This window comes from Durio zibethinus, chromosome 9 (assembly GCF_047325235.1).
Source record: "Durio zibethinus cultivar Kanyao isolate XHJ-2024 chromosome 9, ASM4732523v1, whole genome shotgun sequence".
Classification (NCBI taxonomy): Eukaryota; Viridiplantae; Streptophyta; class Magnoliopsida; order Malvales; family Malvaceae; genus Durio; species Durio zibethinus.
In genome coordinates this window covers 5,226,862-5,241,543 of record NC_143170.1, presented here as the reverse complement: position 1 = coordinate 5,241,543, position 14,682 = coordinate 5,226,862, and the positions used below count along the sequence as shown (strand labels likewise).

General features: G+C 35.4%; 3 protein-coding genes across 5 annotated transcripts; 1 reads left to right on the top strand and 2 right to left on the bottom strand.

Annotated features, from left to right (window-relative positions):
* Positions 1–834: 834 nt before the first annotated feature.
* LOC149516747 (cytochrome b5-like) lies at positions 835–2,755 on the top strand. Of its 2 annotated transcripts, none has more exons than XM_089765674.1 (4): positions 835–975; positions 1,189–1,284; positions 2,064–2,130; positions 2,235–2,755. In XM_089765674.1, exons 2-4 carry the CDS (start codon positions 1,198–1,200, stop codon positions 2,483–2,485), a joined length of 405 nt encoding a protein of 134 aa, XP_089621800.1. In that variant the 5' UTR covers positions 835–975; positions 1,189–1,197; the 3' UTR covers positions 2,486–2,755. The 2 variants fall into 2 exon arrangements, with proteins under 2 accessions (XP_089621800.1, XP_089621799.1); XM_089765673.1 differs by having other exon boundaries at positions 889–1,095.
* A 246-nt stretch (positions 2,756–3,001) lies between these two features.
* LOC111308910 (rab GTPase-activating protein 22-like) lies at positions 3,002–7,547 on the bottom strand. 2 transcript variants are annotated; one of them, XM_022907606.2, is made up of 5 exons: positions 6,860–7,547; positions 5,469–5,604; positions 5,329–5,378; positions 5,078–5,131; positions 3,002–4,958 (listed from the first exon to the last, which is right to left on the bottom strand). In XM_022907606.2, exons 1-5 carry the CDS (start codon positions 7,012–7,014, stop codon positions 3,716–3,718), a joined length of 1,638 nt encoding a protein of 545 aa, XP_022763341.2. In that variant the 5' UTR covers positions 7,015–7,547; the 3' UTR covers positions 3,002–3,715. The 2 variants fall into 2 exon arrangements, with proteins under 2 accessions (XP_022763341.2, XP_022763333.2); XM_022907598.2 differs by having other exon boundaries at positions 7,138–7,547.
* A 3,581-nt stretch (positions 7,548–11,128) lies between these two features.
* LOC111308896 (putative 6-phosphogluconolactonase 4, chloroplastic) lies at positions 11,129–13,390 on the bottom strand. The gene is made up of 3 exons (XM_022907575.2): positions 12,883–13,390; positions 12,527–12,662; positions 11,129–11,776 (listed from the first exon to the last, which is right to left on the bottom strand). The coding sequence occupies exons 1-3, from the start codon at positions 13,248–13,250 to the stop codon at positions 11,312–11,314; spliced, it is 969 nt and encodes a 322-aa protein (XP_022763310.2). The 5' UTR covers positions 13,251–13,390; the 3' UTR covers positions 11,129–11,311.
* Positions 13,391–14,682: the final 1,292 nt, after the last annotated feature.

Below are 14,682 nucleotides of genomic sequence, written 5' to 3'. Positions count from 1 at the left end.
AAAAACAAAAAGAAACTTTTTTTTAGGAGTATGTCAATTTATTTAATACTCACATTAATATTTACAATTTAATTAAATTATTTATACATTTATTTTTTAAATATGATATTTAATAAATTTAAATTTTAATTATTTAAAAAAAATATTTAACAAATTTATCCAATACTTGCAACCTTTTTATTTATTCTCAAATTACCAGAATTTTTATATAAAAAATATTTAGATTACCATAAAGACAATAAAAACTCTATGGATAGGAAAATTTGAAACCATCATTGAAGTCTAATTTGGTTGGATATTTTTTAAATGAAATCTTTTATACAGCACCCAATATGGAGTTGGGCACATAGTCGTGCATATGGGGGACCTAAGGGCATGGCTTCATCATGCATTACCTCAGATAGTAACATAAAGAAAATGACACATGCCAGTTTTTAAATTGGTGAAGTTTTATTTTACCGCATAATAATCATAGAAAAATTATTTATATACAAATTTTAAGTAGCTTATGGTCGCATTGACAATTTATCAAAAAAAAAAAAAACCTAAATTTCGAATGGTCAAAAACATGAAGTCACATTTATGTAAAATTCAGTAATAACGACTACTGAAATTGAAAGTTGAAATTAAAGAAGAATCCTTTTCTTCTCTTTTTTTTTTTTTTCTTTATTATTTTTTATTTTTCCGGCGAATGAAAGAATTGAGGACGGAGATGAAACAGCACACAAATTCAGTGGGAGAATAGGACGAAATTGAAAAGTAAACTATAGCACTAATTCTTGAAGAGACATAACTGCCCTCGTTCTACAACACCCCGTCCGAGGTTAGCTCCGTAAATTTTGACAGTTACATGGACGTTTTGGCAATGGGACACCAACACATTTGATTGAGCTGCCACTTTCCGTCTCTTTGACTAAAAAAACAAAGACTACTTAAGGAAAGAAAGCCAAATCTTTCGAAAATCTCAAAGCCTTCGTAAGTCAATTGGATTCCTCTCTTCGTTCCATCCTAAATTCTCTTTCTCTTTCTCTTTCTTTTTTATCCTTTTTAATTACACATTTGAAGGCTTTTGGACTTTTGATTTTACATATCTGGGTACTTCAGATCTCTCTTAGCTTTGAACGTTAAGGCTTTAAGCTTGTAATTGGTGTTGGGTTTTTAAATTTTGGTGTTATCTTTGATTTGCAGTGGTGAATAATGGCTTCAGATTCAAAGATTCACACTTTCGATGAGGTTGCAAAGCACAACAAAACCAAGGATTGCTGGCTGATTATTTCTGGGAAGGTCAGATCTTTCTCTTTCTTTCAGTCTTTCTATTAAGGATTGTTTAATTGCTTTTCGTTAATAGAAAATCAAAATAACGGACCTAGGAACAGCAAAAAGAAAAAGAAAACAAAAGAGGAATGGGGAAGAGGAAGGGGGATTTTTTTTTTTTTTGATGGAAGGGTAGAGAATTAAAGATCTGACTTGATTATATCCATGGTAGGTGAAGCTTGACCTTTTACCTTTTAAGTAATTGGGTTAGTATATGAATGAATATCTTAAGTTTAGTGTTTGTTTCTGCAACTTTTGATGCCACTAATATGGTTGTGTTGGTCAGATAGATTGGAAGTTTTCAACTGGCAGAACTCCCATTATCAGTTGAAAAAAAATTCCTTGGGGAAAATAGTAGTACTTTTTGAAGTTTGAATTAGATGACTAAATGATAGTGATATGATTTAATCACATAAATATACAAATGAAAACGTTAAAATCTTTTTGGTGAATTAACTCCGGTAGTTTACTTAGCGTATGTGGCAACATCTGCTCTCATCTATCATCGTATATGTCTGCAGCCTCAGCTGGAAACTGATGAGTACAGTACTTACCTGTAATTGACTAGATGAAAATTTCAATTTCGGTCAAACACAGTTCAACTTTTTGCAGCATATTAAACAATGATATTAACGTATATGTATCTTTTTCGATGCTTAAAAGTTGCTAAAAATATGACAAGAGCAAGATATTTGGAGTTAAATTTTGTATTATGATATTGGGTATAATTGAGATTTTCCTCTATATAGGTGTATGATGTAACTCCGTTCATGGATGATCATCCTGGAGGCGATGAGGTTTTGCTGTCAGCAACCGGTAAATTTCTACAATATTCTTTATATTTAGTTCTTTAATTACTTTTACTGAATCAAGCCTGAATTTGGTAGTAAGATGATGGTATTTTCCGCAATTTTTTTCAGGGAAGGATGCCACAAATGATTTTGAAGATGTGGGCCACAGTGATGATGCGAGAGAAATGATGGGAAAATACTACATAGGCGAGATTGATTCAAAAACTGTTCCTGCTAAGCGCACCTACATTCCACCGCAGCAAACGCCTTACAATCCCGATAAGACCCCTGAGTTTGTTTTTAAGATCCTACAATTTCTCGTACCCCTCTTGATTCTGGGATTGGCTATTGCATTACGTCACTACACCAAGAAAGAGTAGCTTATTGCTACACAGGAGTTTAGCAGTTTTGATGAGTGAATTGGTGGTTTCATCAGTTAGTAGAAAAGGACAGTTGTTATCTTTTGTTTAATTTCCATTCAATGTTTGTGCGTCAAATTGAATACTGGTTCATATTATGGTCCATTGTCGAAGACTATGCTCATCGAACAACCCCCCCCCCCCCCAATTTATGCTAGCGGCGAGACAAGACGATGTTTAATTTTGTTGGAATTAATAAGCAGGAACATGTTTTTATTCCTTTGTCTTTAATTGTTTTTGTTCCCCATCTGGAATGGCAATATATTGCCTTTCTCCTCTACCTCTTCAAACTAATTTTGAAGATTTAACACACGAGTTCTACCATTGTAAGGGCTGCCAAAGAGCACTTTAACCCTGTTATAAGGGTGGAGATGTATCACAACGGATAGCGTGAATCCTGCTATAATGGTCTTAATAATGGATTTTAAGCTTGGCTGCTTCATCCCCTTCTCCCCCTCCCTTTCATATTGGATAAAATCATGAAAAAGTGGAAGCTACAATCCAATATCTTGTCAAATAACAACGAGATTTGAAGACAACTTCAACTCGAATTTCCAGCTTAACTCTCCAGTCTACACTACCAGAACCAAGCCGGACGCTCCACTCCTAGCCTTAGCCTGATCTAAATCCAAATATACGATACAAAGGGCAAGACCTTTATATAAAAGCACAATGCCAAGAGCTCGACAGTGTCCGATCTTTCAAAGCCAGTCCGTGCAAGATGATGCTAGAAACGTAAGGTATACCAAAAAAAGCCATGATGGAATCACATGATAAATTCCCTAATATTTCTCCCGCAATATTGTACATTGATTGGAATTTTGGACTCTGCCTATCTGCCGTAACACAAAAGTGGTGCTATAATATGGAGCAGTGGAATGCAGATTTATCTACTGAGGCTTCATTTGGATTGCATTGTTGGAGCCCTCTAAAGATCCAGTCATAAAACACAAACCCCGGTTCGGTGGGAGCCCTCTCACCACGCATTCAAATCAAGCCTAACTAAGCATTTTTCAACTATTGCCACTACCTACTTAGCCTTGAGAGTGAGCAGTGACAAAATAAGTAAATACAACTCAGCACAGACAGCATTTCAAGCAGTGCATCGAAAAGGAGACTTGAAATACCTACACAACCAGGTTCAAGAAAGAACTGAGCACATAAAATTAGTGGACAAAATGTGGTAATTGATCAAAAGGACGACCCTATCTTGTCATGAAGAGTTACCACCAAGTCATGCGCATCATTTAGGAGTTTCCATACATCAAGTTGACCAGCCATACTATTGCACTCCCTTAAAATCTCATCCATGCTGCTATACTTCTCTATGATCAATTTCCTCCTCTGCAACACTGACGCTGCAATTGCATAAAGCAATAAATCATCTGTTGGGGGTGCCTGCTGTCTTATCCTGCTCCAGGCAGACTTCCCAATCCCCGCTCTAATGGCTGCCTGATCTGCCCACATTACCTCCCAAAGGCAAATTGTCTGTTCAAATGTCAATTCCCTCCTAAACAATACCACCACCATCCTATAAACAAAAAAGCAATCCTCAGCCTGGAGCTTCTCCAAATGCCTGTAGAGGTGAGAGTCTTTGCATTTGATTATCTTGGAAACATTATTAAGTTGCCTTCTGATCCCCACCTCATCAAGCCTAAAATTATGTCGAGCTTTCTTCATGAAACCTACAAAACACCAGAAAGCCTCGTAATCCTCTGGCATGACTGTAATAATTGGAGAAAGGAGATCACTCATGCCCTGACAGTAGCCAATTTCGGGGTCATGAAGTGCATAAGCTTCGAGGATAGCAACCAAACGAGCAGCATGGAAAATTCTGCAGGGATCCAGGTGATCATAATCCTTTAACCCAACAGCCTCAGCTGAATGGCGAGCCCTTGTGTCTGATACTGCAGCCTGAGAAGCAGAATATGGCATCCATTCAGCATTGGCACGCACAGCATCTAGGCGTATGATCCGCTGCCAGGTGGAAAAATCTTCAGTTGCACGTAGTTTTGACAGTCCTTCAGTGCTTGAGGGAGAAACATTCCTTTTTGAAGACAAGTCAGGATCATTCACCACCCTGCCTTCTAAAGAGGGGGAACCCTGAATCACTTCAAGGTCTTCTGAAGAGTCAGAGTCTGATGACTCACTGTTCAGTGACACATCAGCATTCGTTATTCTTCTTGAACTATCGTCTCCTTCCAACAATGTACTGGATGGTTGGTCTGAGTCCCTAGCATCCTGGCTCCTTTCCTCACTAGAGAGAGATTCTCTGGCACTAACCACATCTTGGGAGCTAGATGTGTCTGTGTCCTGAAGAAGACTCCCACTTTCTCCGTTTTGACAAGTTCCACCTATTTCAGTAAACTTAAAACTCCCTGTGCTGTGTTTTAGGAGCCGGCGGCAATCTCTGCGGAGTTTTTCATATTCCTTCCTGCATCAACAGATAGAGAAAAGGTGATGAAACAAACCAAAGAGATCAGTAGCAATCAACTTATATAGCTAAAAGAAGTAATAAATTATAAAATGTGGGGAAAAGAATGTAAAGTTTACCTTTTCTGAGTTCTAACAGCATCTCTTTCTTCTTTGGAACTGTTTAAGTTATAGCTGTTGCAAAAGAAAAGAAAAAATTTCATGATATGAGATGGGAAACCCATGGTTTCAGAGTAGCTAAAATGTTCAATGGACACATGCCCCAGCAAACCGTTATTACATGGATAAGTAGAAACTTCTCTTGATGCTTGGCTTGAGGGGGTAAAAGAACAACAATAGCAACAATTTTAACACAGATTCAGCATACTTACACTCCGAGGAGGAAGGGCCAGACCTCTGCCCTAATACTTGGATCAACACCCTACATCATAAGAGTACAATATTAAGCATTCCAATTACAAGGAAACAAACAAAAGAGAAAATGTACAGATTAGTTGCAGCAGTAACTTACTGTACTACGAACTTTCTTCAAGAACTTGACTCCACCATCACGGAGTCTACCATCAGCTGTAAATAAACTTCTCCACTGTTGAGGTGAAAGGGCATGTTTCTTTCTCCAGCGAGACCAGGGTGATTTGAGTCGACCACTGAATAAAAAATAGATCAAATTTACAAATTGATAATGAGAAGCTAATGATAATAGGAGAAGAATATGTGATTTATTAACATAAAGGGTATGTGATTTATAAACATAGAGGGGTAGGTGAAAAACAAAATTCCAACAGCAAATATCCTAGCACCTAAATCAACACTCAAGAGAACCAATTTATAAACTAACACTCAAGAGAACCAATTTACAAACTAAGTCATCCCTTTCTGCCTTTCGTATAATGAGGTTCAAGGAAAGAAAAATCATCATTAAGTTTGCCAAAAAAGGAGGTTGGGTTGTTTCAGACTAGGCAGTCTAATCCTCCCTCATCAAGCTTACACCTGACACCAATCTCATGAGCAAAGAGAAAAGCCTTAAACCTATGAAGATCCACCAGAAAGATAAGATTCGTATTTCAATTCTACTTTGCTTAGGGGGTCAACCGAATTGTGGAATATGGCTTAAATATAAACTATTGCACCAGCACCAGTATATGAATCATAAGTAACACATATACCTCTCAGATAAACCTTTTAAAAAAGAGCTTCAAGTAAGCATCGATTATCGATGATCAGAATAATCAATCCCCAAAAGTTTCAAACTTCTAAACTGTAAAAACAAGATTAGCAGTTGGAAGTCAAGATTCGTCTTGGAGAGAAGAGAAAAATGGACACTTCTTCAGAATATACTTCCCTCTAGTATTCCAACTTTAAAAATTGATAACTTCCATCAGTTGATTAAAAAACAGGGAGAAAAAGAATCAGATTTCACATCATATTTTTTTTTTCAAAATCTCTGTTTCATTTGATTGTGAGTGTTAATATTCAAAGATTGCAACTTTAAAAGTCTATCAACGTAATTGTGACTAATATTCTAGCAGATTGAAACAATCTAAAAGCGGATTCAGTCAACGAAAAAAAAAGAAATAAGAAAAAAATTGCTAAGGCGCATTAATACAGATCCAACAAATCAGTAAAGTAAAAATTAAAATTTGACATAAACAAGCAAAGAATGGAGCAATAACGGTTGAAAATTCTAAGAAAGAAGAAGCAGAAACCCTAATAACCAAAAGAAAAGTTTAAAAGGAAGTAGAAAGAGTCTAAGCATAAGCAAAGATGAAGAAGCGAAGCAAAGGAGTAGTTTTGAACTTTAAAAAAAAAATTTCAGAGCGGAGATCGGGATCTGAATCGAAAATCTAACAAGAGATTACTGAAAATGAGTAGGTGTTTTAGGGGAAGAGGAAGAGGACTCACCGATCAGAGGAAGAACAAGAAGCCGGTGAAGAAGAAGTAACAACGAAAAGAACCGAACGCAAATGAATCCACGACGATGACGAAGACGAAGACGAAGATGATGAGGGTGAGTTTGGAGAAGAAGACGAAGTCTGACTTCGTCTAAGAGCTCTCATCTATTAGAATTTGGTTTTTATCAACTACTCTCACACTACGTAACGTTACTAGGGTTTTCGGAGATTTCTTTATCTATTAGCATTGAATGATCGATCAGTTTTTTTTTTTTTCGATTTTTTTACCTAGTGGTGGTGTAGAAAATGGCAGCGAAGAGAGCAAAGCCGGCGAGGGCGGTGACGGCGACGACAGTTTTGGAGGGCGGCATCGCCACAGCCGACCCGAATCCGCCGCCGCCAAAGCGGTGGATTCCGGTAGGGCTGTCGTTGCCTGAGGTGACCATGAAAAGTTTTGAGGTGGAGCAACCCTAAACTGAAATGCCCCAGCTGCTGCCCCTTCCTTTTCCTTTAACTTCTTCTTCTTCTTCTTCCCCTCTTTCTCCGGATTTCCTCGTCCTTCTCTCCCTCTCTCTCTCTTTGGTTTTGCCCAATCAACCGCCAAAGCAAGCCTTTTATTTTTGTCTCTCTCTAGACTCTACGGATCCGCTCTACTACACAGAAAGACTTCTCATATTGAAAGATCGCAGATTGATTCTACGCCTACGCTTTTTTTCTTTTTCTTTTTTACCTTTGCTTTTCTGCAGTTAGGCCTTTGTCCCCCCACCTCCCCACCCCCCCTTTTTTTTTTTTTTTTTCTTTTTTGAGTTTCTACTAACCTTTATTTTTCAAAATACTGTAATTGAAACAGATTCCATGGCTAACAATCAATCCATACTTATTCGCCTCTTCCTTACTTAATTCTTTTTTTATTAAAAATTTAATTGTCTAATAAACATAAATTAATTATGTGCTATTTATATACTGATTTTTTTTTCTAAATTTTATCATTATTTCGTAACAAAATTTTACAATCTGTCTTTAAATTTTTTATTATAATTTTTAATAAAAATTACGTAAATTTCATTTAAATAATTTCAATTGAAAATGGTAGATCTTTCACAACCTCTCTCAATCACAAACGACTAAAGAGTGCTTTACCTAATTCAAATTTCATTCTTTTTAATTGTTCACAACCATGTGTGTACACATGTGAGTAATTGACAAAATTAGGTCTCAATTTATTTTAGAACTAGTAATATTTAAACTAAAATATTTTTAAAAAATTTTGAATTATTTTATTTTTTAAAATAAATTTTTATATTTTTATTATATCTAAATAACCTTTTATTTTTTAATTTGTATTTAAATAAATTTTTATTTAACAAAATTGATTTATGTTAATAATTTATTTAGATATAAATTAAAAATTTATTTAGATAAGGTCTCATTTGAAGCTCATGTCCTAGCATTTTGAGATTTGGCAAATCCGAAAGAGACATTCACCATTTTAATGCTTGGATTGTTTACTATGCAAGTCACCAACATCCAGTGATATTTTCTCTTTCTAGAGTCATGAGTGGATGATTTGTTGGCTCTGCTTTTTCAATAGGATAATATTTGATTAAGAATATATTTGCATATAAGATTACGAAAAAATATGAAAAATAATATTATAAATAAGATTAAATTAAATAATATTATTTTATTTTATATTTAATATTTGTAATTATTAGAATATAATAATTTTATTTATTAGTCAAAATTTTTTTAAATTTTATATAATTTAAGTAATTAATATAATTTTTAAATATATAATGAGATATATATATAAGATCAATCTCATAAATTAAATTTTTTTTTTTGTTTAGAGAAAATTGAATTATCCTATATTAAAAGAATGATTAATCTTTTTTATAATTTTATTATTATTTTTAAATATAAATTAAATATAATATAAAATAATTATCATCATATTTTATCATACACCCAACATAACCTTAAACTCTAAATCATATATATTTTATGATTTAATATTTATAAAATAAATTTAGAGGTATTCAAATTTTATTTTTATCAAAATATTTTGATTCACACATTAATTTTATTAACGATAAACTTATGTGAAAAAAAAAAACCAATATCATGATATATAGTACATTTTTAATGGTCAGTATATCATGTTAATATTTTAACTAAAAATATTAATCGATAATACAAAATATTTGACGAATTTTTTATAAATCCTAAATCATTATAAATAATATAATTCAAGACTAAATTACATATTACAAATACCGGAGTTAATTTTTTTGTATACTTTGCATACAAATTTTAAACAACCGTCCAACAAATTAAGTGCTGGGTAAGCTTGATTTGATTGAATTTTTTTTGCTTAGAATTCAAGTTAGACTGTGGGTAATCATCTTTTAAACAGTTTAACAGTTCCACTTTCTCAAGAAATTCTGAAATTGTTGAAGCATGCTCAATTTTTTTTTTCCCTACAAATGGAGAGATGATAATATTGACTAAAGTCAAAACTGGTTGCTTCTCATTGGAATTCTCTTTTGTGTCCAGAAAGCAAAAGCCTTTTCACAATAACAAATTGGTCAAATTTAGTCTAAAATCAGATTGATTTAGACATTGATCATGATTTTGTCCTAATTGTGGGTGTCAATCACATGATAAAAGAAAAGAAAAAAAAAAATTCTTTTGATTCATCAAGCAGAATGGTTCAAACATTAGAGAACTCTGTGGGGACAGGAGAGCCTGAAAACATTAGGACCAGCAGCAAGGGTGGGACATGTCAAAGCTACTGGTTATTGCAACCTTGCAAGTTTTATATAGAAAAAACAAGTTAAGGACCACAACGGGAGAGAAAGAGAGAAAACCGTTTTATATGAATATCTCTTCTTAAAGATGATACACGAACTAACGATTTTATTTAAAAATTCCGTATGTTTCTTATTATGTCTAAATCAAATATATCATTGAAATTTTGGATATTCGGAAGTATTCTATGAGCATTCATGATTGTCGAATTGGCTTGTTCATGAAGGTGTGATCATCAAAGTCTTAACGACCTGATTTATGTGATTACAACTTTGACTTCTTCCACTTGGTAGTTATGATCAATTTTTTCTACTTACATTTTAAGGCTTAACAGATCTGATTTTGTATGTAAGTAGATTAGGTACCCCCATGAGTGGGTTACTTGAACATTACAAAATAGCATGCCCGGTTTTCTTTTACAACAATTTAATGATCAGTTGTTTCCATTTGACCTGATCTCTTTTATGACCAACATCCGAGAGTGACTGAAATCTAAATTTTAATTCCCGTATTTAGGTTGCGTTTTGACGGGAGAGTCCTGTCATAAAACGCAGTCACCACGAGATATAAGGGACTCCTATCGCTCTTCTGCCAAAGGGAACCTTTAGTTTCTTGAGGAAAGAGATTTTTTTTTGTCCCGGGATGACTTGGCTTCGCAGCTATGTATTGAAGTTTGATACCATGAACACAAGGACAGGTTTCTGTTTTTTAAAATGGATTATCCTTTTGGGCTGAGCATCCATTGCTTCAAAGCCAAGCCAAGCCAAGTTTTGAGGACTCAGATGAAAGTATGGAATCCCCAAGCAAATTTAATTTGCAAGGGTAAGATACCGAACCCCATGCCAATACCATCATTCAAGTACAGAAATTTTCAGTCAGAAGGAAGGCATTCCTAAATTTTCAGTCATGTGCTTGAGGCAGCAATCGGCATCCAAATTTCTTACCTCTTCTTTATGGATAAGAATAATTTACATTTGCTGACTACGGCACTGCAGAATCAATGAAGCATAATCCTTTCCTGATTCCACCCCATCAAAGATGAACTTAAATTGTCCACACAAAAGCACATATTCTGTTACTTTAGATTGATGTTTAAAGTAAAGAAGAGGAACACAAGAATTAAGTGGAAATCTTTATCGGTTGTTCCTTTTTTATTTTGTAGCATTGACGATTTCCCAACAGAGGTTTTGATTCGTTGCTTGTCTGTCTGGTCATAAAACTGTACCAAGGCCAATTAATTCTGGAAAAAACCACAGACTTGCACAGTAAGCCCATTCGGACTGCTTTGTTGCGTTTCATTTTTCAATCCTGATCCAGCTGCTCAAAAGAAAATTATCCCCACTTGAGGAAACTCGGATACAATCATGGAATTTAGTATTCAGGAGTTAGTAATCTGGATGATTAGTATGAACTTAATGCGATTCACGAATATGCTGTCACCGAATTCTAGATAATTAACACAGGATGATTACAATGAACTACAATTTATTAAGATCGCATTTTTTCCATCACGTGAAAGAAAATGCTTGCTAGTCCCGTAACTATCAGGGATACAAACTCCAGTAGCACATCCACTGGTCAGACGACATAGCTCAAATTAACACAATCAAGTATATCCTGAGAAGCAACTCGGATAAACTATAGACACAACTTACAGCTTTGAAGCTGCATCTTTGTCCAAAAACCACACCAACTCACCTTCCGGTGAAACCATCTGAACAGGCAAAATATCGGAATTTTGACTATTTCCTAATGCAGCATGCACAGGACCAGCTTTACCAGCACCACACACCACCAGTGCGATATAAGCAGATGAGTTGATAACAGGAAAAGTGAAGGTAATTCTCTCTGGGGGAGGTTTTGGTGAGTCCTTAATGAAGGTAACCCACTTTTCGTTCTCCTTGACCAGAGGGTGGCCTGGAAAGAGAGAAGCCACATGTCCATCTGGTCCCATTCCCAGAAGCATGAGATCAAACTTTGGAAGTCCAGTAGCGGGTGAGACACTAATCACGCCACTCTCAACCAAATGCCTAAGACAGGTCTCATAGTCATCAGCTGCACCTTCAGCAGGCAGTGCATCATTGATGGCATAGACATTTCCGGGAAGAATTGTTACCTGCAGGAGAGAAAATACACGCTTAACTTGAATGCCTTGGGAAATTGGAAAATCCTAACACCACCATAGAACCTGCACTGGAAGATAACTTGGCTAATTACTAATGACAATAATTTCATCTTGCACAGACCAAAAGAATTTACCTACCAAGTACCAAGTGAAGGCTGAATTATGGTGCAACATAAAAATGGTTACTTGATAGCAGTCAAAATATTGATCATTATCAGGTTGGGAAAACTACAATGCATTTTAAACATTAACTTTCGTCCTCCTAAGGTAAAAACCAGAAGAGAATCAAATATATCCTCACTTGCATGGCACCAAGCAGTATGTTTGGAGTTTGGACATACAATCCATATTGGATTGCTCACTTTACTTTACAAATGATATGATATTACATGTGAGCTCCAAAAATAGCAAATTAGCAAAAAAAACCAATGCCATGTTAGCAATCAAAGACTAAAAACCTTTCTTTTTTTTTGGATAATGAAGTGAATTTTATTATCCAAGAAAAGCAGGAAAACCTGCCGCAGATAAAAGCACACTACAACAACAGGCAAGCACATTACAAGCAGAGCAACTCCAGCTCACTCAAACGCCTACGTACTCAGCCCAAACTTTTACGACTAAAAACCTTTTCATATCCATCATATTTACCGTAATTTAGTAACAATTAACCCACAACAGATTCATCATCATTTCAGCAGTGAGAAACAATAAACTAGAAACACAAATTTTCTTTGATTATACCTTTGAGAGAAATCCATCAAAAGCTAGCTTATAGTTACTCTCAACATGATTCTTAGGAACAACCCTTTCATCCACCCAGAAAACCCGCCAGGTTGACCAATCCACCGAATCAATATATGGGGATTCCACCAGTTTCCTGAAAGTTCAATTTCCCACATCATCAATTATCAGAAACCATGCAAATATTAATTCGAAACCTAAAAACTTTCTTTACATACAAAAGAAGAGAGGGAAGTAACCAGAAAAGGCACAAAATTTTGTAATATTTAGTGACGGAGCCAATTCATTTGAGAAAATAAGGGACAAAAAAAGGAAATGGTAAAAATTAAGTGAAAAAGGGAAGGGCAATTAAAGACCTGAGAGACTTGATGAGAGAACCACCAGACAAAACGACAGTAAAAGTGCCTTTCTCTTTGGAGAACTTATCAGCTAGATCGGCGGTGTATTTAGCGAGGGATACCGACAGATCCTCCTCGGAATCAAAAACCTCCACCTTTCCTTTCCCTTTCTCAGTTGCGGTCCCCGCCATCGACGCCTTGGCTCTCCAACAAAATCTCCCGGAACCCGGAACACCTCTAATCCCGGTCGAGATGGCAAGCGTCTTATGCGTAAGGGGCTGCCGGAATAGCGAGGCCTGGATAGGAATGCAAGGTAATCTTCGATGTGACGCAGATGAGAAGAGAGTGCGAAGTGGAGTGGAGAAATGAAAAGGTGAAGATGCCATCCGCAGTGCGAACTACAACTTATAATTGAAGCGAGTGGGTGTGGACCTGACTGACCACTTTCTATGGAATTCTTTGAAAGATTGGTGCGTTTGGTTTGGTTGGTTTGTATCTAGTCGGAGGTTTCGGGTAAAACTGGTTCGGTGAAATGGTGAGGTGGCGTTACTAACAATGTGGGAGATGCTTTTGCGAAACACGTGGGCCTGAGATGACGTGTCCCATTGTCAAATTAAATTGTGGATTAACTTAGAACATTTACTGTTTATGCTGAGCCGGGTATTCTTAAAAAGAAAAAATGAAAAAGACGATTAAAGATAAAAGTATGATATGTTCTTTGCATTTCACTCCGATGAGTAAATAAAAAAGAGTGAGATCGAAAATGAAGTAGAAATGAGAAACAATGAGTTGAATGAATCTGTTTTAATTGTTCTTAGATTTTCATATTTATAAATAAGTTGTAAAAGATTATTAGGGGATAATAAAAATAATGTCAAGTTGATATGGTATTAAATATGTTAAATCAATCTAATATATTAGTTATCATTGATGATAAAAATATTGCTGGTTATTTGTTGAAGGATTCTAAGAGGGAAAAAACCATTATACTTTTTTTATCATTAAATATCCTTAACATTTTACCTGTCCATAAAACAATCTAAGTATCAAATTGCTAAATGTATTATCGACGCCCTTAATGTAGGGCAAATTGACAAAATAAGATGACTTAGAAGTTCGATTTTTCGAAACCGATATTTTAAAAAGAGGTCGGTTTTAGGGGATAGCTAGCCTTGAGCCGTGGTTTGACCTTGTAGTTGTCTGAACTTGTGCATATATCTTAGGTTTAGTGTATAGCCAGCTTAAAAGTTACCAATGTGATAATTATTCAAAATGATTTAAGGTTAGTGTTGGAGTTCGTCTAATCATCGTAAAACTTGTATTTCATTTCAAAAGCTTAGATTTGAACATTTACTTTGAAATCTAATGGTGAATCGGGTTCTCAGTTTTCCCTAAAGAGTCGTCTGGTTTAGTCGATCCTCTTTAAGTTCGTCCAGTAAGGTCAGTCTGATAACATTATATGAGGAAAGAGGTGTTCTGAATAAGAAAATTTAAAGGGGAAGACGAAAAAATGTATTCTCACCTTTGTTTTGACACGTAATACAGCATGTATTGTTCATTTGATCTGTAGTACGTCTATATAAGAAACCATTAAAGCTTCAGTTTTTTACCTTTTTGCTTTTTTTGCTCTCAATCCGATATGAACTTTTCGATTTTAAAAACTTTTCAGCTTTTAAAGTTTTATCACACCTTATTCGATATGTATTTTTAACCACATCTTTTAGTTTGAGTTTTGGGGAGGTCGATAGTTACCGGCTGGAACCTAAAAGAGGTCAACATAGGCAGCCAAATGACAATTTGATTCCACCAATTATCGAG

Coding starts and splice junctions, on each gene's coding strand:
- LOC149516747 (XM_089765674.1), top strand. CDS start 1,198: ATGGCTTCAGATTCAAAGATTCACACTTTCGATGAGGTTGCAAAGCAC. Junction 1,285..2,063: donor GGCTGATTATTTCTGGGAAG/GTCAGATCTTTC, acceptor TCCTCTATATAG/GTGTATGATGTAACTCCGTT. Junction 2,131..2,234: donor GGTTTTGCTGTCAGCAACCG/GTAAATTTCTAC, acceptor AATTTTTTTCAG/GGAAGGATGCCACAAATGAT.
- LOC111308910 (XM_022907598.2), bottom strand. CDS start 7,295: ATGGTCACCTCAGGCAACGACAGCCCTACCGGAATCCACCGCTTTGGC. Junction 5,379..5,468: donor TGAAGAAAGTTCGTAGTACA/GTAAGTTACTGC, acceptor CTTATGATGTAG/GGTGTTGATCCAAGTATTAG. Junction 4,959..5,077: donor GCTGTTAGAACTCAGAAAAG/GTAAACTTTACA, acceptor CTGTTGATGCAG/GAAGGAATATGAAAAACTCC.
- LOC111308896 (XM_022907575.2), bottom strand. CDS start 13,250: ATGGCATCTTCACCTTTTCATTTCTCCACTCCACTTCGCACTCTCTTC. Junction 12,663..12,882: donor TCTCTCATCAAGTCTCTCAG/GTCTTTAATTGC, acceptor TTGAACTTTCAG/GAAACTGGTGGAATCCCCAT. Junction 11,777..12,526: donor TTGATGGATTTCTCTCAAAG/GTATAATCAAAG, acceptor TCTCTCCTGCAG/GTAACAATTCTTCCCGGAAA.